This window comes from Corvus moneduloides, chromosome 8 (assembly GCF_009650955.1).
Source record: "Corvus moneduloides isolate bCorMon1 chromosome 8, bCorMon1.pri, whole genome shotgun sequence".
Lineage (NCBI taxonomy): Eukaryota > Metazoa > Chordata > Aves > Passeriformes > Corvidae > Corvus > Corvus moneduloides.
The window spans coordinates 15519556-15547448 of record NC_045483.1 but is presented as its reverse complement, the minus strand read 5'-3'; the positions used below and the strand labels follow the sequence as shown (position 1 = coordinate 15547448).

Sequence of the window (27893 nt, the reverse complement as noted above, 5' to 3'; positions counted from 1 at the left end):
AAATTTCTTGAGGTGCCAGGCCATATAAAAGACAACAACTGAAAAGTTTTACAAAGAGCTGTCTGTCTGATTTGTGATCTTAGAGAGAGAGAAGAAAAAAATGAGAGTCAGATAGAAAAGTCTATGGCAAGAGGGTTCTCTGAATCTTAAGGGACTCAACCCCGAGCCCAAAGGCCATTCCAGAGCGATGAGAGAAGTGAAGCACAGAAGGGCATTTATACACCTAAAGTTTTGACTGAATCTACATATCTGACTAGCACTAAAATACTTGTATGGCTCTCAAATATTTGAGATTATACTCCAAGTAAACAGGTTTGTTGTGAGAGGACCTTACCAGAGCAGCAGTCCCGAGAGTACCTAGGAAATGGGGGCTCCCATGGCCCAGCGTAGGCAGCCCTTGTGTCAGGTATGTAACTACAACCCTCTTTCTTCACAACACACCTGAGTCAGGACCTCATTACCAACTAATGTTTATTCTCTAGTGTTCTCTTGGGATGAGCAGATACTAGAAATACTCAAGGACCTCCATCAGCTAGTACTCTAAATGAAAATTATGAGTAATGCTTGTCTTACATTGCATTGCATATAATTAAAGATAATCAAGAGGTAAAACTTAAAGTTGCTTCTTTAACTACAAGCTCCAACTCTTCATTAAACCTGCTTGGGATCTTTTTATGCAAAATCAGGTCTGCAGATAAAGGTGCAGTCTGTGTTACTGCTAATCTTTGAAAACACGTTTCAGCAATAGATATTTTGAGATACAGTGTAATTGTAACTGGTATAGACTGGATGGGACCCTTTGATCAGGATCTCATAGCACACAGAATAGATTTTCAAAGTTCTGCAGGTAGTAAGTTTGGAAGTCTAGGCTGTAGGTGCTTCTAAAAAGTTTCATGTTTCTTACAAATACATTAGAAATTCTACATGTTGGAAGGAATAACAAAAAACGACAAACCTAAAATAAAACAGTTTTTAGCCCTGCGTTGCTATTTTTCATATCTTACCAATTTGAAACTCCAGTAATTCAGAATTACCAGATCTGTTGAAAAAGGGGTCACTAGCTGTGAAACAGATGTGAAGGAAGGTGGACAGTTTTACTGTTGTAAATACCATACATCGTGAAAGAAGGATTTGCTATGTATTTGCACCTTGCTGCACTCAAGGACTGGCAGAGCTGCCTTGAGATAAAACAAAATGAAACAAACCCACCCTCTCTTTGATCTGGTCACAGCTCAGCTTATGAGGAACATGGGATGATGAAGGGAGGATGATGAGTAGACCTGGCCTGTGACACATCCCTGCCTTCAAACATCACCTGGAAGCCTTCGGCTCTTTTGCATACAGTCCTTCCTACAAAAGCTTTCCAAAGGTAAAATCATTTTTAATGAGAAAAATGAAGAAGAATAAAGTGCGTAACACGTTTTCAACTCGGATGTGAGATGAGGTACAGAGTCCCCAGACTTGAGAAAGAGAAGTCTGTCTTAATTTCAGACAGATTTGCGTAGTATGGAATTCTCCAAACATTTAAACTAGTTTTTGAGAAATTGTATTTATGGGTATTAAAATCTGTGAAGACATTTACCAATATGTATTGTGTAATATGTGTGTTATGGCTCGGAGCAGCCAGCATGAGTGGCTCCCCAGTGGTCATGACCTGTCCCTGCTCCTGGAAACAGGGAGGGATCTCCCATGCGCATGAGCAGCACAGTTCACCCCCTTGTGCACAGTGAATCCAGTACTTTGCACTTTCAGCACACACATTGCTTGTCAGTGTTTTATCTGTACAGCTGCCTCTGTCACATGGGAGTGACAGCCCATAGCAAGAGAATTTTGCAGGGTCCCTGAGTAGGCAGAGGGACACAATTGCTTCAGGGTGTCTGGCTGTGAGCACTTGCACCTGAGAGGGGTCCTGCTATTGTTTTTCGAAACAGGGCTGACTGCAGCATCAGTGGGGAGTGGTAGCAAAACAGAAACTAATTTTAAATGATTTACAGGAAATTTTCTCTATTACAAGCGTACCTATTTCTGTTTATCTAGGGTATGAGAATTATACCTTCTTAAATTTCTGGTGTTTACCGGACTGTCTGAATTATCTGTTTTGCCTCTTGAAAAATCCCCATCTGTACTCACAAACCAGTTTCTTTAGTTAAAGAAGAGCAGAATTTTGAACATGATATATTCACATGTTTGCTAGGGCAGCTTTGCAAGCAATATTGACACATTCACCATTAAGGGACCCGTATGTTCCTTCTCCTCCTCCTAACATCAGTTAGATCTTTAACTGATGAAGTTGAATTGGTTTTAAAATAGTAAAATAATTTAAAAAATAAACACACTAAGTCAGCCAATTTGCATGCCAATTGCAGTTCTTACACATTTTTGGGTACATCTGTTTCTCACTGACAGGACAACCTGTAGTTCTGTGCCTAGAGAGTCACATTTTCTGAAGATTACTACATCCATTCGCTTAAAGTAAAACTGTGGGTAGGTGCAGCACTCACTTTTGTCTTAAGAAAGGCAGATCACATTTAAACAAAAAATTGTTGTTTCTCAGAGTTTTTGTTTGTTTGGGTTCTTTTTCAGGCAAATTTAAATACTTGGCATTAGAAACCTAGAATAGGATTTAGTAAGTGCAAGTTCAGACTTGAAACAAAAAATGTCCAAAAATACCCACTTGCCTCAGCTATAAAGTTTTACAGGAAAGAACCACAAAACATAAAGCAAGGATGAATATAATGGAATTTGGAGAATAAAAGCTAAGTTATTAGAAGATAAAAACCAAAACTCAAAGAGCAGAAAATTAAAAATTACTACAGCTACCTCTGTTAATTAAAAAAACCCCCACATTAAAATATGAAACTAAAGAAAGAACAGCAAGTCCAGACTCCTCCTTTATGGCTTCTCACAGCACAATTATTCCACCACCTTCTCCCCAGCTGGTCTTTGTTTTGTGTTTCTATTATCCTTCAGTTTTATAAACAGCTATGCAGGTGACCAACTTAAGAAAGAAAGTTATTGTTTCTGGGAAAAGGGGAAGACTCCTGCATCCTTTTGAGGAGGGGAACCTGCTTACCTAGAAGGGGATTTGCAAAAGTACCACTTGAGATTTTGAAAAGCATGAAGCTCTTACGTTGAAATATCTTCTCAAACTGAAGTAACAAACTAGAAAAGTACCACCTTTTCTATGCCAGGCTTCCATGAAAGCAATGCTCCTGACATGGTCTTTGTGGAAGAACACGGATTTTGATGAACTGGGAGAGTGTCTTCCTAAGATGTATTCTCATATTACTTGTCAGTTTAGTGCCTCAAAGACAGTGAAATTAAATGTTATAAAACAACTCTATCTCCTTCCACCTCCCTTCTAATTCCTCGGTAGACAGCAAAAAGAAATACCAAGTACAGAAAGCATCTAATTCCTCATTAGACCTCCTTCAGGTGCTTCAGATCTCCACATGCACACACCCTTATATCATATGCTACCTCGAACAGCAAGAGTGGGAGTTTGCAAGGAAATGCCAGGTGGAATCAGCCACCTGGGTCAGAGTTGGTGTTTTCAGTGGCTGTGATATGTGAAAAATGCATAAAAATGTGTAAGAGAGACAGCTGAATCCTTGAGGTGCAGTCAGATAAACCACCTCAGTAGCTACTGGTCCAAGGTAGGGCCTTACAACCCCTCATCCACTCTGGGGTCTTATCCACCTCCTGCAATGGCTTTCATGATGGGAGAAGAGGAAGTTTAGAGCTGGAGGTGGTAACCTGTGACACCAAACCATCCATTCAAGGCACTGAGCCTTTGATCTTTATCTGTAAAGCTATCTCAAAGCTGTGAAGAAAAGTTCAAAGAGGTTTGCTTATCAGAAGAAGTCAATTACAGCTACCTATCTGAGAGGAAGAAGGAACAAGGAATTGTTTTCTCCCGTGTTTGGGAGATGCACAAGGGGAAATGACAATAGTTTATAGTAATTTTGACAAGAGTGTTGTTTTTTAAAAAGTCTCAAAAACATCCTATTCTGCTCACTTTTGAATCATCCACTATTTTGCCTAAAGGCAAATCCCATAGTTAGAGCAGGTGTGTGTTTACATGGTACACACAGAAGCACAGAAAGGCTAATTGATTCTATTTTTCATCTTCATATGCCCTCTACATAATCTTTACAAAAATGCTGACAGTCCTCCTTGTACTGGTAAGTACTAATATTCACTGAGTAAATAAAAAAGTAGCATGTAAAGGGATAATACATCCTTGACAGAAATCATTCCTAACATGAAAGTAAACAGTGTAAGTACTTTGAGGTGATTGAGAGTTCTGCATATTGAAAGAACCCATTCTAAGCATCTGAATTTATCTGGAAACAAACAAACAAACAAACACACACACACACTTCAAGGTTTGGACACCTCTTCCCTCTTATCCAGATTGCTCTTCCCTTTATTCCAACTGAATATTAGTGATACCATAAGGATTACAGAAAATAATTAGATATTATGATATGTAAGTGAATTACATGTCACTTTTTGACATAAAAGGTAGAGGATATTTTCTGTTCTGTAACTGACCTGTGCTCTGTTTTGAGCCTTTTTTTTTTTTTTTTTTTTTTGTACCAGCTCTCTGGATAAGTTAATGAACCAAAAAACCACACACAGAAGCCGCATTCACAAGAGTTACTCCACTTTTCTGAAAGGTTTTCAAGCAGTAGGAGGAAGATCAGCACATTAGGCTACTCTAAAATACAGTTCCAGTTAAAACTGAGTGCTGTACCTCCCTGAAGGATTAGTTCCGTACAGCCTGATTGCTCAAGGAGAGCAAGCGCAGAAATTTAAAAGAATTTAAGGGGCTTTTATGTTTCAACAAGAAGACGAAACAGAAAGTCATTGCAGGGAAATGAATAAAGACAGGATCTGGTATGGACCCAGAAAATTACCACTAACAAACACTGCTGTACTTGGGCTGAAAGTGTTCTTGTTCAAGCAACAGAAGCATACCCATCATAGATGTGGGGTGGCACTGACAGGGACCTAATGGAGGTTACTCATGTATCAGTTTTGTTTGTTTTGTTCTGAAGCCTATCAAATTCTGTTAAAACTCTTGAGAAATTCCCTAGTTGGTCCCTATGTCACTTTAATGGAGCCCACATGGGCTGCCATTGAAAGGGGAAATTCCGTTCTTCTCTGTCCTTGATGCTTCCCCAGTTATGATGAATCACGGGACTTCCAGCTGGGAAACGAACTTCTTTTTTCTTTTGCCAATTTAGATAGCAGCAGGATCAGATCCAGCTTTGTCACGTGGTCATTGAAACCCTAGTGCCAGTGAGAGGGCAGAGAGGGGCAGGGTGAGCAGGGGCATTGGGAGGGTGGAAGAAAGGGATCTGCTCTTTTGTCTGCAACTCAGACTTATGCTAAAATAAACTGGCAGTGTAGCTACAGCTTCAGTAGCACTTTGTTGCCTCTGTGCTTCTGGCAGAGATGCCTACAGCATCCATATTTTAAGACAGGAAGGAGAAACTTAGCCACATGGTATAGCCTCTGGTAGTAACAGCCTACTTCAGCCGGTTTCCCCTTGAATTAAGCTTGAAAAACATATACTCATGTTTTTCATATTATTGCCTCAGGATACATTATTTCAATTCTTTCTAAAGTATTTACTGGGTAGTAATTTATGTTGAGGTCATAAACTTGTAGCATTGCACATTTGGCTTTGCTAATGTCTAGAAAATTAACTTGTTCAAAATGTATATACTAGCAGATTAGGATAAAGATGCTAACAGAATTTTCAAGCTTCTGTTACTCCTCAGTAATTTATTATGGCTAACACAAACCAAACATATTTACATAGTATGAACAGTTTACCAAAAAATCTAAGATGATGCCCTAGAGCCAAATGGGAAAATACTGTCCCTTTCAGCCATTGCTTCCCATCAATTTTTCAATTCTCCTGTCTGCTGAGCATATAAACTAATACGTTTTTCCAGTGCAACAATTTATGATTGTCATATGTGCCTTCCAAATGCAAAGTATCTATCACGTTTTAATGTCCTGTGCAGTACATAGGTTTTGAATGATTCTGTAAAATACAAAACTCTTTTGTTCTTGAATCAACATATCACTGGGTACTTCATATAATCATATTATGATTTAATATCTAGCACTCTACACAGCTGTATGGGGTACATTTATAAACTAATGGTAAAAAATGGTTGCCAAGTTTGCCAGAATGTTGGGGGCTTTTTTCCCCATGGCTATGAAAATTAATTTATTGGGTTATTTGCTTGGCTATTGATAATTTATTATTTTACTAAAAAAGAACTCCAAAAACCCCAAGTCATTAGATCAAATCTAAATTACTCCCTTCTGCTGAATAACTGACAGTCGCAGGCCAAGGATAGTGTCATTTGTGTTTGCTATGGTTGACAAATGCTCCTACTCTGGACAGCTATTTTGGCAGAGCTACAATGTCACTACAAGACCTTATTTTATTTGGAACAGTGTCCATATGAAACAGTGGTAGAATATGCCATACCAATGACTGAACAATTTTGCTAGCATAAGTAGAATGAAGCTATAGGTACTATATAAGCGTAGCTGATCTTGGGAACAGATCACACTTTACACTGCTGTCTACCTGCAGAGATTAAAGCAGGGCATCTCTTGATAGTTTCAATATTATACTGCATCATTTTGTCCAAATTGCCATATTCTTGTTTAAAACACATGTAGATCACAGTCACACTTAAACATACTTTTCTATAAACAGCATTATAGGCAGGAAATTCTATGTGAGAATAAATCCTATGTGGTGATTTAGTTTGGGGTTTTTTTTTTCCTCCCTTCAGCTTGTGAGTGGGCTTTTGTTTTTTTGGGTTTTTTTTTGTCCTGTAAAAATTAGCTTGTTTCAGGTTTGATTTTGTTGGTTGGTTGGTTTTTTAGCTTGGAGATCAATCCAGGCAGGATGACACAGCTGGAAAGAAGAAAGGAAGCCTTAAAGGGATTGGTAGAATGAAATGGTTGTGCAGGGAGAAGGGAATAAAGAAGGACAAATACAGATGGGACAGAGACTATGCTGTGCTGAAGGAAGGTCAGAGGGAGAAGCAAGAGGATTTGATTGGAGAAGTAACACTGAGTGAAACAATGGATTTTTGCAGTGGTATTTGGGGAAGTTTGCATTTCCTATCTCATTCCATTCCAAAGTCCAGAGATGAGAGGGATTCATGAACTGTTTAAGCTGACAGAAAACTAGAGGAAAACAGAGATTATAAAACCTTATCCTTCCATCAAAATCCTGTGCTTTGTACGGCAAACAGGACCTAACAATCCTACAGAAAAATCTTTTGTTTGTGCTCATCAGCACAGCAAATGTAGCTGGTGACCTCCTTTCCCCATGCCTGTAAAATTCAACTTTGAAGACTGCAAATCACTGAACTGTGATTTCATGTGACCTTATGCTCAGCCTACATTTTGGTGGGCTAAAACACGGGCATGCCACAAAAGCTGCTGTCACCACAGAGTGATACTGCACAGTGGAAAGTTGTCAGGAGACACTGGAAGCTGAGACAGGAGGTGGCTGTGGGTGGCAATGGGTGGTGTTCCAGAAGACCTTCACAGCTGTTACGTCCTTAGGGCAGATTAGACTTTTGCTAGAATGAGGAGAACACCAGAGCAGGTAGAAGAGCAAAAGTGAGGCTGAGAGAATTGGGATTGTTCAGCTTAAAAAAGGCAAAGCTCTGAGGTGACCTTATTGCAGCCTTTTAGTATCTGAAACAAGATAGTATCTGTCTACAAGAAAACTGGAGAGGAACTGATTACAAGGGTATGCGGTAACAGGACAAGAGGGAATGGCATCAAACAGAGTGGTTTGGATATTAAGAAGAAATTCTTTACTGTGAAGGTGGTGAGGTACTGGAACAGGCTGGCTTGAGAACTTGTGGCTGTCCTATCCCTGGGAGCGTTCAAGGTCAGGTTGGATGGGGTTTTGAACAACCTGATCTAGTGGAAGGTTTCCCTGCCCATGGCAGACGGATGGGATCAGGATGGTCCCTTTCAACCCAAACCACTGAATGATTCTATCATTTGCATAGCCTTTCCTCTGGACTCTATGTCTAATAAGAGGTTGAGATGCTGAAGTTGGATGTGGGCTTTGATGTTCAATTCTGTCATGGGGAGCATTTTCTAGGTTACTTTGAAACTCCAGTTTATTTCTTGCTTGAGTTTATTTTTGTTCTTATGTCCTGTTCAAGTTCCTTGAGGCAGAAAACTAAGTTAAAATTTGCCTTGAAAAACCAGATTAAGTTTTTAAGTCTGTTTGCTATTTGCTACCACTAAGAGGAATTAGCAGAACTACTATAATAAAATATTTTCTTACAGCGCAAAACTAATATTCAGATATTCCCCAATCATTTTCTCCAAAAGTAAATGCTCACTATGGTAAAGCATCCTATACATAGGAGGTGTCAGTTTACAGCTAAATATCATTTCACTCCCAAATGAATTAATTTTCTACTATACGCTTTCAAAAAGAAACAGTGTCAGAAGATCCTCTGTTAAAAAAAGGCCTAGCAGTTACAGCCAAGCTATCAGTAGAAAATTAGTGAAGACCATAAACACCTCCAAGTTTGACAGACAACTAACAGACATTCAGGCCTTAAGGAAACCTGTCTTGATTTTCATAGAATTAGGACTTAAACCCCTCTTTGTAACAAGGGCTACTAATACAAAATCCTGCAAAAAAACCCAGACACACTTGTTCAACCTGAGAAAAGTAAATTGCCAGCTTATTTCCACTTCCTTTTAAATGGGCATTATGCTTGGAGATTAATGATTTTAAGCCTTTGTTTTTGTTGGGGGCAGAGACAGACAGCTGGAAATTAATGAAGTCATCTGAAATTAACATGAAACTGTTCTCTTGGAAAAGGCTGTTTGCAATCTGGAATTTGCTGGCTGCGTGACCTTAGGCAAGTGAAAGCATGTGGCACACTTTGGTTTGTGCCACGGTTTACCCGTCACTGCAGCAGTGATGATGCCTTTGGAAAGGACTTTGTGCTGAGCAGCTGAAGCCAGCTATAGGCAGAGGGTCATCATTAAGGTTTGTGGTCATAATAAAAACATGCAGCAGGTCTGAAGAGATGTTGTGACACAGCCACATATAGTAGCTAGAAATTATCTAAATACCAGGAATCATAGGCTTATAGTCTAGGGAAGATAAACCACAAAAGTCTGCAAGGTTAGTGCAGATTTTTCTTTGAGCTGCCAACTTCCCATTACCCATGCTGTCTACTGCCCCTGATCATGAGTGCATCTATTTCTGTATGTTTGCAGCACAATTTTTGTCCCCTGAAGTTCAGTCTGAAATCCAGGCACACTAGAGCTTGCCATGGCAGCATGGCTATTGCTCATGTATTCACTCCACACTTTGGGAAATGATTCAAAGTACCAAATTATTTGTATGCACCACAGATTAGTTTCTCTCACAATAAATAACCAAGGCTTTGAATTAATTTTTCTTGACTATAAGGAAGAAGGTAGAACACACAATGTACTCAGAAGCAATATTTGTATTATACTGTGCATGCCTTATAAGAAATGATATATAAAAATTAATACTGGAATTCCATGAAATTCCAGCATTCCTGTCCAACTATTACTGAAGTTAGTTGAGTGGCTTAACTGCAAACAATGTACATACCACAACATGTTAGGCAGACAGGCATATAAGAACACTTATAGCTCTTATTATTGCAATAGACTTAACAAATGGATCATGTCAAGAATTCAGGTCTGACATAAGATTTGCTAATGCAACAAAAACCTAGGTCTGGTAGGCTCAGCTATACCCATGGAGAATAGTTGAGCTTAGCAAAACCACATAATATCTAGTTTTTCAGGTCTACACTTAAAAAAATTAAAAGATCCACTCTCAGACAGTGACTCAACAGTAGTGCTTTTTAAACTTTTGCTGCTACAAAGCAGAATTTTTAAGGAAGCTGTCTTTAAAAACGCAAACTATAATTGCTTCAATTGAAACTATGTTTGGCGGGAACATTTCTTGGCATTGCATCTTAGCATATGAAGAAAAGTATGTTTTTCACATAACCACTTAGATCATGTAAGATTCAGTAAACTCTGAACCACCTATGTGTGTTCCATGCAGACAGATGTGGAAGTCAACTGGTCATAGAGCATGAGGAGGTACCCAGCTGTTTCAAAGAAGGAGGAAAATAACATACCGCCATGTTATGCTGATCTCTTCCTGTATTTGCACATCTCTCTTGGATTTATCCTGTGAATATCTACTCATGGAAAGTTCTGCCTTAAGGTTTTAAGATTCTGATACCATAGTAAGATTTTGTCATCAAATATCCAGGTTTCTAAGGAGTATTTTGACATGCTCAAATTGAAGCATGTGAGTCCACTGAGCATGGTGAGAATGCTCACACACTCGAGAAATGTGTTTTCAGACATTCCCTGCACAACTAGGCTGAATTGGCCATGAGCAGGAGAGAAAAAGTAACTTGTAATATTTCAGGTTAATACAGGAAAGCAGAGCTAACTTCTTTCTCTTCTCTATTTTACAACAGTATTAAAACCTCAGACTAGATGGAGAGTGTCATCCATGTGAAGATGCAGCAGAGGTGTGGCGCTGCCTTTCAGGTTTAGGGCTTTTGAATCAGTTCACCAAAAAGTTGTGGGTCGTTATAACCCTCACATATAGACCCACTTTGGATACTTTAAAGTAATTCTGCTTTAATTGTTTGCAGAAGTGCAGAAGATTAATCCCAGCTACAATTTTATGACAGCAGAGAGTGTGTACTTTATTTTTTATGTACCAGTAATGCATGGAATCAAGCTTTCCATCTTGTTTCTGAACTTGTTATTTAAAGATAGTTAGTTTAGACCAACACTGAGCTCTGGCACCATTGAAACCAGTTTAGAGTACTTAAGGTGGTAAATTGCAGACAATGAGGAAATTCTCTGTGTTCTTCCCCCTGTCTATTGAGCCTTCCACAGAGTTCTTGCCTGGGCTTAGGATGCTTAGAAAGCCTGCTAGGCTTTTATTAGGTCTGTCTGGCTGAGGAGCGAAGTGTCACTGCAGCTCTGCAAGTACACACCCCCCGCAACAATATTTCAACAGTATGGAAAGAGTAGATATCAATAAACTGCATTCCATCAAAATGAGCTTTACAAGGGATTATTCCAGCTGGCATGAAGGTTTCTGAGGAGAGAGAGAGAGACTTGAGAAAGGTCTATAAATTAGTATTGAGTGCCTAAATATGAATTATTTTAGGAAAAAATATTTTTCAGTATTTCATTCTTATTTTTCAGGGGAAGAAAAAAATTCCATGTTACTTTAAATTGAAACAGAACTTCTTTTAACTATTCAGAAATACAAAAAGTCATAATGAAAGAGCCTTGAGATGCCAATTGTACCAGCACACCAATAGAGACACACTAAAAATACTTCAGTAACGGCCAGCTTCTGCTTTTTTCCTCTCAAGCCCTGTATTTAACATTGTTCTCCTTCACTTAGGAACATTTCCCGTTTTCCAGTTCCCTCTATTCCACCAGTTCTTTCGAAGATTAGGAAATATTACAGAACTTAACTGCAAAAGCCATCTTCGTAGGACATTAAAGCATTAAGCAATTAATTAAGTTTTTCTAATTTGCATAAGACTCATACATCATAATGAGTCACACACTATTTCCTTACAGCTTTGAAAGAGACACTTTGAAAACACTCCTCTTTGCGCTGCACATGAAGCCGACACACATTTTGCTTTGAAATCAGTGTCCTGTTACCCACTCCAGACCCGCGTTTACTTCCCGCACTTCCCTGCAGCGCCCTGGCCACCGGTAATAACTCCGTTTTACTCTAAAACTTCTGCCAACTTCCTCGTGCCTCGGCGCCTCCCAATCCCCCCGCACGCCGCTGCAGGAAGGGGCTCGTCCCCCCGCTGCGTTCCCGCAGCAGCCCCCGCGCGGCTCCGTTCCCGGAGGAGACCGGGAGCGGACCAGCCCCTACCTGAACTTCTCCCCGGCCGGCACCGTCAGCTTGTTGAGTTTGTCCATGCCCGTGAGCGCTGCCCCGCAGGACACGCTGCCCTCGGCCCGGCACCTGCCGGCGCCGCCGCTTCCCCGGGCCGGGCTCTCCCTCCGTCGGGTCCCGCCGCGGCCGTGCCGCGCTACCGGAGCCTCTCCCCGTCCCGCCCGCAGGCACCGGCGGAGGAGGGACCCGGGGCTCGGCGCGGCCCCGCCCCGCCCGCGGCGCGCACAGGTGGCTGCGGAGCCGGGAGCCGAGGAGGAGCCTTTGGGAATGGGGGGCGAGGGCTCGCCGATCCACCGATTCAGCCCTCCGCCTGGAGCTGCCGGAGCACCGCCGGGCCGCGCTGGCCGGGGAGCTGCGGAGCGGCGCGGGCGGCCCGGCTGCGCAGCGGGCGGATGCGGACGAGCTCAGCAGGCCGTGCCGGGGCCGGTGACCCGCTCGCTGTCACCTGCTCAGCTCAGGTGACTTTGCCGGCTGCGGGGAGAGATGAAGGCGCCTGATTCCCCTTCCCCTTCCCGCTCCTCTACACTTCTGGTGAATTTGTGCCAGGTGGGAATATGCTGTGTGGGAACTTTTCCTTTCCCGAGGTTCCCTAGCAAAAGCAAAAGAAAACCATTACCTTATCCCCATTCTTTTGAAAGTAACTGTAAAGAAAAAAAAGTTTCTTACCCTAATTCTTAAACTAAGGCAGGAGAAAACCCTGATCCTTCCAGAGACACAGCAAAGCTGTTCCCACCCAAGATGCAGGCAGCTGTGTTTTATGGCTCTGATATCTCTAAGCCTGGGGTTTTTTGCTAGTCTTGAGCTCAACCATATTTTCCTCTTTAAAGATGAACTTTGGAGACAGCCAGTTGCTTCTGAGGGACAATGTAGGCAGTTGTTCCCATCCAGCCTTTATCCTGAAGGGCTGATTCATTTGAATTCTGCACCTTTGGAGGATGGTGCTTGTTGCTCCCCTTCTGTATCTTTGGCCTCTCTGCATCTTAGTTTATAAGCTAAGGCTGTTCTAGGGAAGAAACCTAGTAGTTATTTTTTTAAAAATTGTACAGCTGCATCATTTTAATATGTTTTGGTAAGTACAATACGTTTTGAGAACACACAAAGCTATTTCTTGGTGAGATTCTCATTGGCACTTGGCTAGGTTTACGCATGGAATTGTCCTCCCCAGATTGTACTGACTGAAGTTTTATCTTGTGAAACTGAAGGAGCAAAACAGACTTTCCTGGTTAGTGCAGGTGGCTCTCGGGAAATAGCCTGCCATGAGATTTTTGTCTTTGGTAGTATCATTCTGATCTTGGCAGGCAGGTGCTTTTGGTCTCTGAGCTTTCAGCATAGAAATCACTTGATATTTTAATACAGTATTTTTCTAGGCTGGGCTGATAGCGTACAAATTGCTTTTTTGGGGTATCTTATAAAGTTTGTGGGCTTTAAGGAATAATATAATGTTGAATGTCATGTAATACACAACTGGAATTCCACATTGCATTGTATCTGGTTGTGGACCAGTCAACTTTGCAATTTTACTCCCTGAAAGTTATTTTGAAAAATTAATTTTGAATTAAAAATTCACACTCTGACAATGTGAAGAAGTGGGTATGAATAAATTGCTGTGTCACTTTCCCTTTTGCTTATATAATCTTCCCACTTATCTGAACACATACCAGAATAAGAGATTTGCTCAGTAGGCTCCTGCAGTGGTTTCCCTTACACAACAACTGCCTCTTGCCTGGCTATCACAGAAAGCCTGGGCTGTTTTCCTTTGGGATCTTTGGTGGTAGCCTGTCATCTGCAATATTGTGCTGGTTTCGCCTTGTTTCTTCCTGACTCAACCAAAGCTACAGGTTTAAAGCTCTGCAGTGCCCAGTGCAGAGGCTGCCTCGCCTGTCCTTGCAGCGCTGTGACCTCCCTGGTCCCAGGAAGGGGCGGCTGCTGATGTGTCATGCTCAGGGCAGTCCCTGAGTCCCGTGCACTCAGGGCTTGGTGACAGTTTGACTCACACAGGATTTCTCATCCCGGTCATCTGCCGGGATTTCTCATCCCGGTCATCTGCTGGCCCCTGTGTTTCTGTGGCTGTGCAGTGACATGGACTGGGGAAGGAATTCACTGCAAGCAATCTAGCAAAAAGTAAAAAAATTAGGGGGTTTTAACTGCATCAGTTCTTTGATTTGATTTGGTGTACATATGTTTGTGAGGGTGCAGCACAGGGTGAGCAGAATAGGGCGTGTGACTGCTTACATTGGTACAGCTGCCAAGAAGTTACTCCTAAGAAAGTCTTCATTACACAAGGCTTGTTCACGAGATTTTGTGGCACCCAGTTAGCTCTTTCTGTTCTGCCTCCAAGTCAGTCTATCTGGCCATTTGCCCCAGTGCTGAGAAGGCTGGTTTGGGTGCAACAACATAAGAAAACCACTAGAGAAAAACCTTAAAAAAGAAGGGCATGGCCAAGCCCCTCCAAACAGCCCTAGGCCTCTCCTTTTTGCCCAGAAGGTGTTTTCAGAATTTGAGCTTCTCGCCCATATTGGGACTGATCCTGTCTGTGGTCAAGTGGACTTGCACAGCCCATATGGACAGGGACACATCACAGTGTCCAGCTAGCTGTGTGGCCCTGCAGACCTGCACCAGCGACAGGGCAAGGAGCAGGAGTTTCTCCATCTCTCCAGCCTTACTCATCACCCCAAAACAGTGTCTCTGGGGGTCCAGGCTGGAGGTGGGGGCAGGGCCTGACTGACCTTCCTTCCTCTTTGGGAGCCCTGGGAGAGCCTGGAGGTGGTGGTAGGTTTGAGCCATGCAGCAAACATAATGTCATGCTATTTTTGTGGTTGTAACCCCAGCAACTCTCCCTCTTTGACATAATAAGCTCATTTGGATAAGGCAAAAGAGGAACTGGGATTTGTTTTACCATATGGGTGGCATCTTGACCATAGTGGTGGTTAACACGAAACTCTCCTGCCCAGCCACAAGGGCTGTTTTAGATAGATGGGGATTTGTTTCCAGGGATGCCTGTGTCACCTCCCTGCTCCCTGGCACATCTGTAGCCAGTGGGGATTGTGCTGCTGCCAACTGAGACATGGCCTTGAAGCCTGGGCCGACCTGCACTGCCCAGCTGAAGGATAGGGCCCTGGGGTGTGGGGCATAATGCTGTCCCAGAAGAATGTATCTTGAAGTCTTGGATGAGGCATTTTGCAGAGGTGTTCCCACAATACTGGTTCTCTGGAGCAACATCACTCAAGTCTTTTACCTAAATTGTATTTTATTATCTAATGTTTTAAGAACCCACATCCACACAGACTCTGTCACTTTTGTGATTATGTAGATAAGCACTAACTTTATTTTCCTGTATATGGCTGCAAAAGATAGGGGATGAATTCCTGGCACTGTTACCTAAAACAAGTAATGCAGGATTTGCCAGTAAATTCCCTTGGCTGGATGGCTTACAGAATATATATGCATTCTATTTTAAATTTTTGATGCTCAAAATGCCATTGTGATTTTGAGAAAGGCCTTCTAAATGCTTGGATAGATTTTCTAAATGCCTTTTTGTGTTGCAACATAATTTTCTCTTCACTGCAAGTGTTGTGGCTCAGTCTGCGTTGGTCTCTCTCATCCTCTCCCAATATGACTGCATAATTCTCCATTTATGCTCATAAATAGAAGGATTTTTAAAAGCAACTTCTTTATCTTGTATGTTCAGAAATAAAACCTGTTTTTTATCCCCTCTGCTATTTTCTGCTTTTTACTTCCCACCAGCTCTTTCCTTCCACTTGCTGCCTCATTCTGGTGGCATGTTCTGGTTTCTGTTTCAGAGCTGTGAGGCCATTGAGGCATGGCCAAAACCAGACTTGCTGAAACAAACTCTGTCACAAAGACTGTGAGCATCCTGTCTTCCTTTGGTCAAAATTTGCTGTGAATTGCCAGGTATTTCCTGTTTCAAGGCTCCAGTTCTCTGTATCCTATTGTTAGGATAATTTTTGATTTGACTTTGAATTTCTGAGTAGATAAAAAACTCCTGTAGCACAGAAACAAAAAATCAGATGACTTGTCTAAAGCATTTTGGTTCTTGGTAAATGATGTCCCTAGATCAGAACAAGCATCTTCATACAGAGCCAATTGTAGAGAAATCATTAGGCAAAATCCAGAGTTTGGCTGCTATCACTGACAAGACTGGTGTATTTTCTTGCCCGAAGGTTTATCTCTGACTCCTTTGATGACTACCTTTTCTTATTTCCACTGAAATTAATGCTTTCTAGTTTAACACCTTCTAGTACATGGTTTGTATGATGATTTTGGGTTTGTCAGGGGTTCCTGCTGTAGCTACTGAATTTAAACATAATATATCAGCTGTGCATATCTTCCTTTAAGATTCATAAGTTTTGATGCTAACACTTTTTTATGGAGACCATTTTTGCCATTGTCTTAATGCAGTTTACAGGTTATGAGTGTGTTTAGTCTAGGGAACCAAGGGGCCTGTTTGAGTTCCTGATCTGGGTTGGTGCCTGAAGCCACATCCTGACTGCAGGTGGGCTGAGGCTCAGTGGTGCAGCAGCATCTACCTATAGCCTCCTCTGCATGGCAAGAAACCCTAGGAACGTGTCCCAGGTAGGAGCTGTGGCACACAGGAGAGATGGGCAATCAAGCTGCAGGAAAGAGTGTGAAAAGTCCAAGCCAGTGTACAGGTACAGCCTTGGCTCTCAGTTGCCATTTCTGAACCTCTGGGGTTTCACACAGCTGAAATAAAAAGCAGACAGTTTTAGACTCTATCATAGAGCATAAACGTTTAGCAATGATAAGCTGAATAAAAAGAACTCCAAATAGATTGGTTTAAAACGATGATTTGCAGTAAATCTCTGTAATGTTTATTTTTGATGCTTTGAGGAGACAGTGCTGCTGCATCAAAGGACCTCAATCTATGCATGGCTATTCAAGAGGAAGCTATTTTTTACAAATTACATTAATGCTCATAGATACAGTCTAGTGCCTTCAATGTATGTAAAACTGCCAAGATTTCAAATCAGGTTTGATTTGAACTAAGCAACCAGTTTGATTGTCAGGTTTCATTTTTATTCATTACATGACCGTATAAGTCTTACTTTTTCTCTCAGTCATGTTCAGAAGCCCATTTCTTAACCCCTTCTCAATTAACAAAGTTTTCTCTCCAACATTGTTAGAGGTGATTGGCCCAAATTTTTTTCTTAGAAGTACTCAGGAGTGAAGGATGCAACTGTTCTTTATAGGAAAGAATTAATCAAGAGAATTTCATGTACAACTTTCTCTTGCCAAGTGTGTTCTTAGATTTTGACTTCCCTACTTTTGGGGAATGTGGAGAATCACAGCACGTTGCACAATTTGCTCTTTAAAAGACAGCTTTGTGAGCTTTTGCTTGGCTTTTCCTTTAGGAAATCCTGGCAATAGAGCGGCACTATAAGTTCTCCTGAGCAATACATAAAATGATTGCTGATTCACTTCAAAATATGTCTGATTTTACTGTCTTGAGGTTATAGTGTTTCACTTAGCTCAGAGATACTTTTCCCTGCCTATATCTACAGGCTGTCTTTAATCTCAGGTTGAGAATTGCTTCGAAGAGAGTATGTATTCAAATATGAAGGACTCTGTTTAAAAGACACATCTACTGCTTGAGCTCTGATTTTGTACTACTGGATTAGCACGAAAGGGAGAGCCCCAGCCATAGAAGCACTGTAATGTGAATGTAAATATAACTGGTCATTAACAGGAATTTGGCTTGATCAGTCTGTGTTCACATGAAAGTTAGGAAATGATTGCCACAGTTCTCTTTTTCAAGGCTGTGGAGTGAAAATAGCTCAAACTGCTACCATCTACATCAGAAAACAGTCCAAATATAAACTGTCTGAATCTGAACTGGAATCTGTAGTCATGTTGCAGGCTCACTTTTTTCCTAACAGAATCTGCTCTTTGATGGTATTCTGTATGTATTTGATTTCTTCTGCTTTCAGAATATCCGTAGAAAGATGTGCCAGCAGTGGGCTGTGGTGACAAAGAGCAGAGGGGAAACAGAGAGTTAGCAGTAGACTGTCACATGCTGCCTTTGAGGGTTTTGTGCTTGATTATATGGCTCCAAATGCAAATTTGTGGTACTTTATGCCAGGCCAAAAATGCACTCAAACTCCATTGTTTGAAATGATGTCAATTTAGATGTAGTGTTTTGCCCCCTTAATTTCTATTTTGGTTGATACACTGCCTACGTAACTTACTGTTCACTGTCCCATAGCTGGTATTTGGAAAGCATGAGTTTATGGAACATGATTTCTCATTATATTCTCTGTATTTGCTACTTACTCATTGCTACAAACAGGTGAAACAGTTCTGCTTTACGTTTAAAATCATACATCTCTGTTTTTTCCCAACTAATCTATTTCAATGTCTTTTTTCCTTTTCCAGGATGCATATGTGGCATTTTAAACTAGAAAACACTCCTTGTACAGGGGAAGTTACATGTGGCCTTTAGTTGTGTCCTAGCAGATGAGAGGAGGGTACATTTCTGTCCCAAGTGTTTTTAAGTAATACTGATTTTCAGAAGTTTTAGTCTTCTTGCTGTGAGTCAAATGGCTCAATACCACAATGTTGATTTTGGAAGACTCCTATCAACTGTCCTAGAAATCTTAAAACTGTAATAATTTATCATTTTGAATACCAAATGGCATACTCAAAGTTGGTCTTAAAGTACTAGTAATAGGAGATGCATTTGAAAATGCAGCTATAAATTTTATTGAATGGGATTTGGGTTTGTCATTAGGCTCACTGGAGGAAGCAGGTCATACATGTAGGTGTGTACTGCAGGCAAAGATGTGAAAACAGTAAATTTAGTAGGATTTTCTCATGAAGAGTCTTCTGAGCAAACAATTTTAGCACCTGCTGAGAATATGTGTTTTATTTCTCTGGGGACTGTGCAAAAAGCTGCACTTCTGCTTTTCAGTTTTACTGTCATCTGTTCCATGTGCATACAGAAACACAAAATTTGCTCCTACAGACACACTAATTATTTACTGTCAAACTCAAAGCATTTGAGATCTGATTGTCTAAGAGGCAGTGACCTGTGTTGGAGCCAACAGACAGCCACACTGACTCTTGGGAGCAGCTCTGCTTGTGCTGCAAAGCTGATCCCCTTCCAGCAGTCAAGAGTGACTGCAATGGAGATACCCCTAACTGGCCTGCTTAATCCCACTCTGAGCCTAACCATACAAGGGAGGGTGTAGGGGCACAGGCTGGCAAGCCATGCTTGTTCCTGACTTTTCTGCAGAGCTTGTATACCCTGCTCTCCTTCCTCCTCACCCCTTGTTGCAGTAGGGTTAAATGGAACGAGTTTGCTTTCTCATCCATCTTCCTGTTTGGGGTGTGGATTTACCCTGAAAGGTACCCAGGAGGCCTTCATGGGAGCAGCTTGGGATATTGGGCCCTGGCATTGAGAATGAGACTTAGGACAGGGAAGGATCAGGGAGAAGCAGTGGTTTGTGTCCTTTCTTTCAGCAGGTGCCTATGAGCATCAGTCAGCATCCAGGCATAGATGGTGAATGGTCTAAATATGTTTGTGTCCCTGCTGACAAAATCGCTCACAGAAACAAAAGGCTGCACAAATTTTTAAAATTTCACAGTGAAAGGAATGTCTTGAAATAAGGTTATTTTTGTATAATGCTGTTACACATACCATGATGCCTTCAATATCTGGAAAATGCTGGAAAACTAGTAATTTTTAAACCACTTCTTTCCTGTACTGGCCTGTAATACATACAGCCAAGGGAAAGGGTTGATGGGTGTATTCTCTGGCACAGTTTGGTAATCTGCACTACTTCACTGACCATAATTATGCTGTCTGAGCATTCTCCTATTCCTGCTTAAGAAAAGAAAAAATAGTTTTGTTGGTAGTCATTTCTATTTCCACGTGTTTCCATCTGCTTAAGACTGCTCTCTTCTGTTTCCTGGATAACTGGAATTGCCTGATGCTGTGTTCTGGGAGCAGAGATGTCAACGAACATAAAAAGTTTCAGAAGTCTTTTCCACACAAAAATGCAGTGGATTTGAAATATCACCTTCAAAAAAAAAAAAAAGATCAGGGAGATGAGGGACTTTCTAAATAAAGAAATTATTATCTTGTTTATTAAAAGTATCAAGCTACTATTTGAAATAATAACAAGAGAACGTTTTATGGCCAAAGATAAACACTTTAATGGAATACTCTATTCTGTGGAGAAAAATTGCTCAAACTTGTAACTACAGCCATGAAATTTTTCTGTTGTCCAAGGCTGCAAATTTTGTGGATTGCTGCTAAGGATATGTTTACACAGTTGATAACTTTAATTGCTTTAAGACCACGAAACTGTAGCAGGTAAATTGGAGTCCTACACTATATCAGAGAGGGTTATTATTTTTATAGATCCTAATGTGAAACATTTATTGCTATAGTACATAATAGGTGTTACGTCAGAGCCTGCATCTTTCCACTTTCAGAGTATATTGGGAGAAAAAATTCTATATTTACATCAAATACTGGATTTTGGAATAACTTCAGATTTGAAATGCAAAGGGAACCCAATCAGAAGTGAAAGAAGAAAGAAATTATGATAGAATTCTACATGTAAAGAAACACATACATGTAAATTTGAATATTTGAATATTGACTACTGCATTGTATTATTTGTAAACAATCTTCCCTTTTCTTTATATATTGTTCTAATAGAGAACAAGGAGGTCACTGTATTGAGGAAATTACAATCTAAAATATTTTGTGATTGAAGAAAGTTTCTGACTCTTAGTTTAGAAATAATATGCATAGATGATAACTGTATAAGGTATTTAATTTCTCATCATTAGTGAATTTTACCAACATCTGCAGCATGGATTTAGATTTATAACACCTTTCTCTGTTTTGTAGCTAACTGCCTGGGGTTATGTCATACATTTGAAACAGTCCTGTTTGTTTTGTCCTAATGATTAGGACAAATCAGGATTATGTTATAAACAGACTGCTGAGTGCAGACTAGTTTGCTATGTAGTATTTGTAATTTGAAACTGTTCACAAGGTGTATATTATTTTGTAACTTTTGCTATAAAATGTTCATATTAGTTAGGAAGATAATACTGATACAGTAGAGTCCAGGGACTTCTTCCAGGGAGAAGTTATTGGTTTTGAAGATATCTTTTCCTTAAGCACTGTGATTTCTTTCAAGCTTAACCTTTCCTTGAGGTCGGTTAACTTTGATCATTCTGTTCACAGGAGAATTGCTCTTTTTATGAAAAAACTACTCAGAGTATCATGAGCTTCTAAAGAAATTATAGACTTCTATTATTATTCTCATTCCTGGTGGAACTGATAGTACCTGAGTCGAAGTGTGCAGTGTAATTTCGTTTGTTTCAGGTGGTCCATGGAGTGTTACACCAGCCCAGTAAGTGACGCACTGTTCACACGTGTATGGAGGCACCCGCCCATACCCATTCGCTTGTTCTTTTCTTCCTTAAGCATCAGGTGCAGGCTACTGTCACAAATGTCACCTGACACAGACCTTTGAGCTGACCCAGAATTGCTTTGCTTTAAGAAAGCCGATCCACAAGAATGTTAGAGTTGAAAGAAAAGCTGTAATAGAGGAACGACATTTTGAGCTCAGTTTAGAATGAGTTTTAAACTTGAGCCCGGGTGTCTGCTGGAGCTATGCCGTAGGGCTGTATTTCAAAATGTTTTTGGGGCATTGGTTGTGAATGAAGAACACTTCAAATCTGTCCAGAAAGTGATGCTTTCCCAGAAACTGGTGTTCCATTCTGTGGACTCTGCAAGGTGCATGAGAGGTATAGATGTATACAGATATGTTGGTTTTATCTTAGGCTGGTTTGGGAGCATTTACATCTTTAATCCTGAAGAATTTATTCCCATTATTCATTGTGGTTAACAGAGGATCTGATACTATATTCACCTTGATGGTGGTAGAAAAGTGTTGCTAGAAAGACCTCATCTGTAAGGTCTGTGATCAGAAATTAGCTGCGTCTGTTGTTTTGCAGTGTTTACTTAGCTGCCTTTTTTTGCTTTTAAGGGAAAACCCAATAAAATACCAACGCACTGGAGGTATATGATACATGTTTAGTACTGCTTTTGGTTAAAAGCTGAAATTGTTGAAATTTGTCGGTTTATCTGTAATTTTGAATAAATTCCTGGAAAGGGATAACCTAGCAGAGAATACCTGTAAGACTATACATGTGAATCATACTTCTATTTCTTTAAAAATAATAAATAATGCTGAGAAATAATTGACTTTGGAACTCCTTTTCAGGGTGTACTTAAATCTGTCTATTCATGGGCTATATGTGAACAATATTTGTACCAGTAATATAAAAGTAGTATAGCTGGTAGTTCGTGTTGACATTCCAAGCAATACAAAGATTTCTTTTACTTCTGTATTCTTGAACTGTAATGTCTGTTAATTAAAGAAACAGTATGGATATGTCTTATATTCTTGTGTATTTCTTCAGAATATTATTCCCTGAGCCAGAGGAATGAAAGGAGGAACTAATATACTGATAAAGGTAATTAATTATATCAGCCAGATCAGTGATTTAGGAAAGGATTGATTACACTTATGAAATGTATGGTAAGGTATGTTCTCTGAAATGGTTAACATATTTTTAGGTTATAGTCTATATTCTGAGAGCTTGGTAAAATAATAAAAAGCCATGAAACTGAGCAGTGAGGAACTAAATAGGAGAAATGACAGAGCTGTGGTAGCAGGTGTCTGTCAAACTCAGTGCCAGAACTGTGAAGAAGAAACTGAGACCTAATGCTCTGTCAAGGATATCATTGGAGAGTACCAAAAATATGTGATGGCAGTAGGTAGAGGAGAATGGAAAACAGGAAACCTAGTATAAGAACTGTAAAATACATAAAATCTCTTTTTTTCTCCCAGAATTCTTGGCTATTGGAAACAGGAGATTGTCCAGGTTTAAAAAATCAGGCATGGCTTGTGGAAGAATAAAATAAAATATTTTTAGAGACAGATTAGGTAATACTGTTCCGTTATCATTTTTAGCAGCAGTCCCAGTCCAGACCAAAACAGATTTGGACAGGGAGACTGACCTACCTCCCTACTATCACAGTGTCCCGCAGTGGTAGGGAGGAGAAGAGAGATCCAACAGGCAGGAACTGTGCAGTAAGATTCCTTTATTTAATTATTTTACGAACTCTTTTAGTAGAGACTAAAATAGACTTTTTTCTCCATAGTCTAATTGGTCAAAGGATCAGACATCCCTTGGGGTGACTGGCTAAAATCCTAAAACATCCATTGTCAAAATATTTTTCTACTGTACTATAAACAAAGCTTTGCAGGGTCGCAGGTGTTCATAGTTTATAGAACTCTACTAATATCTTCCGTGAGAGAGAAAAATATCTCACGGGACTGGAAAAAAGCAAGAGAAATTCTTGCTAGCAGCATATTTGTATCCACACCCTACTATGGAGAATGTTCTTTAATCCCTCTGCCCCCCAGGAGGTTGATAAAATAACCTGCAAGATGTGGTCTGAGTAGTCCTAAACTGTAGTATCCTGCAAGAAAGCCGCTGTTAGAGTGGCAAAAACTGGCCATAGTCTGGCCTGAAGACAGGTCCCCTCTTCAAGAATTCAGAGCATATCTGAATTTTATTTCTAAGAATTACAGACAAACATTAAGACTGTAAAGTCAAAGTGTGTTTTTACTGTGTGTGGGGGGAGCATGGTGCTGGAGCTGGTGACAACTGAGCAGTCTCTGGAACAGGCCATAGCAGAGCTACACCTTGAGACAAGACATTTCTGGTCATATGCAGCATCCATTAGAGCAGTGTTCCTGCTTCTGGCAGCTGAGCAGCTCCTGTGCTTGATGATAACTCCTCAGTTCCTATACTGTACCCAGTGCAAGCATACAGGTGCACTGAAGCACTGAAAATGAGAAGGCCAGGATGAAGATGCTTGTGACTCATAATTTCATAAATATGTACATTATAATACTGTCTGTATTTAGGTGGTTACAGGTGATCTATCCAGAGAGGCTCTCTGATGCCCTGAGTCATGTGTTGATGAGTGTCAATACATCTGCAAGTAGTTATGTACAAGTGCTGCCATGTCGGTGTCTGTGGCGTTACTAAGGTAATCCTACATTCCTCCCACTGGTTGCTCTTGGAAAGGGACTTTATAAGGAAGATGCTAGTAAAAAGGTATTTATTTGCATGCTGAACACAATTTCTGCATTTTTTGGGGGCAAATCTTTGAAATATGTATTTTTGGCCAGGTTGTTAATTCTATGGGTTTCAGACAGTTTCAGGTCTTGAATTCTGTTGCACAAGGGGCTGCTGTGGTGTTCCTGGCAAGTGCACTTCATCTTTTCCAGGCCAGCTGCACTGAGCAGCCTCCTCTGAAGCTGTTTCAAGTGTCTGGTTGCTGCAGCCCCAACTGTCTGGCTTGCAGCTGCATCAGACCCTCCTGCTACGGTCCCTTAACTTCTCCTTGCAGCTCGTCTTGTAACTTCTTTACTTTACTTGTCTTGGTGACCCCATTTTTAAGTACTGCACTTTTCATTGTTTAGTGTCATCTCAGCCTATTCTTTTCTCATTTCTGAACTGAATAAATTTTACATAATTTGGTTTAATACTTTCCTTCGTTATCTTAGAAATAGTGCGTAGACCACCTGACATCACAGCACAAACATATGAAGTAATGAATGAAGCTCCACATGCTTATACAAAAGCAAAAAGAGGTTGTGTTTTCACTCATTTTCACAGAGGCTAGTCTAAAGCAAGAAGAATGAAATGTCCCTCCTGCAGAGAGCATAAATATATATTGATAACACACTGTAAAATAAATATTGTATTTCTTTCATAAACTGAGAGGACTCCAGTTTGGGCACTTGGAGCAAAATGAGCCCAGACATCTGTTCTGTTTTCTGCCCAGTGTGTAGCTGAGCTGGGGCACATGTGGATTTCTGCTAAAATGAGATTATAAATTAATAGCCGTTCACACTTCATTGCTTGAATGAGCCAGAAGTTATTTTCTTCTGGTTTTGAGTCCCAGGTGCAGCACTTTCTGACTAACAAATGTGATTGTCTAAAAGGGAAGAAAGACCAGTGAATTGAAACTACAACAACCTCTTCTCTGTGGTCTGAGTACAGCCATGTAATAGGCAACAGGAAAGCACATCAACTGACAGAGTGGAAGAAAGGGATCCTGTCCAGAAATATGATATTGGTGAAGAAGTGGTTTGTGATTTGGGCAACAGGTTCCATTTCTGGTCCTCGCTTCTGGCTTTGTGTGGAAACATAAGCAGGCCATTTGGATATGTGTCCTAAAAGGTGACCCATTTCTTTGATTTTTGGTACCCAAATAGAGTTGCTGCATACTGATATTCCATTGCTATTTAGGCTGGTCTGGAGTATGAATGAAGAGAAACATTTCTACTTTCACTAAAACTTAGTGAGATGAAGCTGACTGTTACAGCCCCTCCAGCTGGACCAGCACAGGCTTTGTTCTCAGAGGCTGATCCACCCTTGCTCTTCAAAGAGAACTAGTAGATCCCTAGTCTGTCTCACTGTTATCAAAAAGTATCTCTGATGTACCTTGCTGAAGGTCCCTAAAAATGAGCATAGTTTCAATATTAAAGAAACACTTATAAATGTTACCCCCGCCCCCTCTAATGACATTCCATAGATGGCTGAGCATGGCAGGCTAGCACGAAAAGTGATTGGGCAAGGTTGACTAATTCTATAATTTTCTAATTTAGAAATTGTCCTGAACACAAATGAATGTTAATGTTAACATGTAATGGAAAATCATGGGGCTGAAGAGGAGGAGACTCTGGAGACACTTCTAGGCTTGTACTGATTTATATGTTTTATATATATGTATATATATATGTACATAATCCAGCTAAAGCTGCAACATCTGTGCCTATGTGCTTTCCTAACTGGCATAGGGAGGACAAAATGTGCCAAGAAGATATTCAGACAGCTTGAAACTGGTTTCCATCATGCCATCAAGGGTGTTGGGAAGATAATTTGGGATTTTCTCTGACATCTTTCGTACTTTATCAGTTCTTTGGTGACCTCCAGATAATATCAACTTGTTTTTCATCTGTTTGAGAACGTGATTATTTTCAATAAGAAAGGACAAAATTAATTTATCTCATTGGAGTTTCCTGATGCAATTTTCAAGAAAATGGAAAAAAAATCTCTCCAACACTGACAATATATCTTAACTCCGAGGCGTTCCTCATAATTACAATAGTGCTAATTCAGTCTAACAGTGGTATGTGCATAAAGAAAACCTTTTGTCATATATTCTTTCTGCTCAGCCCAGGGGCAGGAATATAGTACACAGAACCACAGGAATTAAACACTGCCAAGTTAGTTCCCACTTTAACCACACCTGCAGTACTCTAACACAGTAACATCTGAACTGCCTCCTCTGCTATTTGAAAAGTAGGAAGACCCCAGCAAATATCTGCTTATCAGGACTTGATCAGAGAATACAAACTTGTACATTCTGTGCATTTTTATATATTTTAAACTTTTGAGAGAACTGTTTTGCTATTATTTCTTTTTCAAAGACTGAATTACATTCTCCAGTGAATTCCAATGATTCTTGTATATAGATACCTATTTTCTCTCTATGAGCTCTGCCAAATGTAGTTTTTAGCTACACCTTTATGCTTCTTAGTTGTGAGGGGGCCTCTCCTCCTTGAGTAACTGGTGTCATTGCAAAGGTCTCCATTGTTCATGACAGGATGGAAGAGGCACTGCTGCAATGCGAGTGTCTGTTGCCCCCTTTCTGCTGCAGAAGTGTAATATTTGCTACTGCTGTAAAAGAAGGCAGAATGGTGTTGCTTTGCTGAACAAAAATTTCCTAGATCCTCCTGTGAACAGGAGAATATCCGGAGTTCATCCTAATCTTCAGGCAACATCTGCCTCTGTAAATATTTGGTGCCTGGGTAGACTTTTCTCATAGCCTTTCTGTGCTAAAAATGACTAGATAATGCATAAAAATGGGATTTGAAGTGAGCTTCAGAGAGGTTTTTTTTTTGCTTTTGGAATGTTTATAGCTGCTAAGGAAGTATCCTATAGTATGTTTCTGTAACACTAGAGTTACGTACTGGAAATGTGTTCTGGCCTCTTTTAGGCAACATTTTTTATTGGGAGGTCTCACTGTATAAAGAGGTATCTTCCGAATTTCCAGCCCTGGCCTTTTGCAGTTTTGGGAATAAGTGAAGATTTTTCAGTGGCATTTAAGCTACAACAGAACCTAGGGAAAGCAAGGAACCAAATCTACTTATTTAGACATAAAACATTCAGCCTGAATCAGCACTGGTATTTAAAGGATACAGGGTAATAAGAAACCATTATGGTATATCCCAAGGATAGAGGAAAATCTTCCCTGCTTACTAAGTATTGAAATAGAAGTCATCTACTGCCTTAGTTTTTCAGGTCAAAGCTTTCTCTGGAGTGGGGAAAGTCCAAATGGAGATTGTCTGCACAAGACAAGATTTCTGTACTGCTGGATCTTGCTTAAAGAGACAGCAAAAGCTCTTTGTCTTTACTATTTTTTTAAGGAAAAAGACTAGTTGTCATGGAAATCTCATTAATTTTATTAGTATTTTTGTTAGGATTTGTCTTTGGTTAAGTGTATTTAAGTGTTGATGTCTGTGTGAAAGCTGAAAAGTGAATTTTCCACATTAGGTTGTTTACCTTCCTAATAAAGAAATAAAAGAAAAAGTGTGAGTGGAGAGGGGAGAACAAAAAAGGTGTTAATGTGTGACATTTCTAGTTCTTGCAGTTTGAACTATGAAAGTGCAGCCATCTCAAGTGGAACACTTCAGCATTACAAAGGTAC

At 40.4% G+C, this 27893-nt stretch overlaps 2 protein-coding genes across 10 annotated transcripts in view; one reads left to right on the top strand and one right to left on the bottom strand.

Moving 5' to 3' along the window:
- The window catches only part of BLNK (B cell linker), a 94972-nt gene that overhangs the window by 32256 nt on the left and 34823 nt on the right, over nt 1–27893 (bottom strand). Inside the window, exon 1 of one of the 9 annotated variants that reach the window (XM_032117154.1) lies at nt 12011–12376. The exons of the other annotated variants lie outside the window; for them this stretch is intronic. Coding sequence (XP_031973045.1) covers nt 12011–12057 — 47 coding nt within the window. The 5' untranslated portion in view covers nt 12058–12376. Of the gene's footprint in view, nt 1–12010; nt 12377–27893 lie in introns of those variants that run through there. 9 annotated transcript variants of the gene reach the window in all.
- DNTT (DNA nucleotidylexotransferase) overlaps nt 12376–27893 on the top strand; it is a 162339-nt gene continuing 146821 nt past the window's right edge. Inside the window, exon 1 of the mRNA XM_032117164.1 lies at nt 12376–12580. The gene's annotated coding sequence lies outside the window, so the exon portion shown is untranslated. The remainder of the gene's footprint in view (nt 12581–27893) is intronic.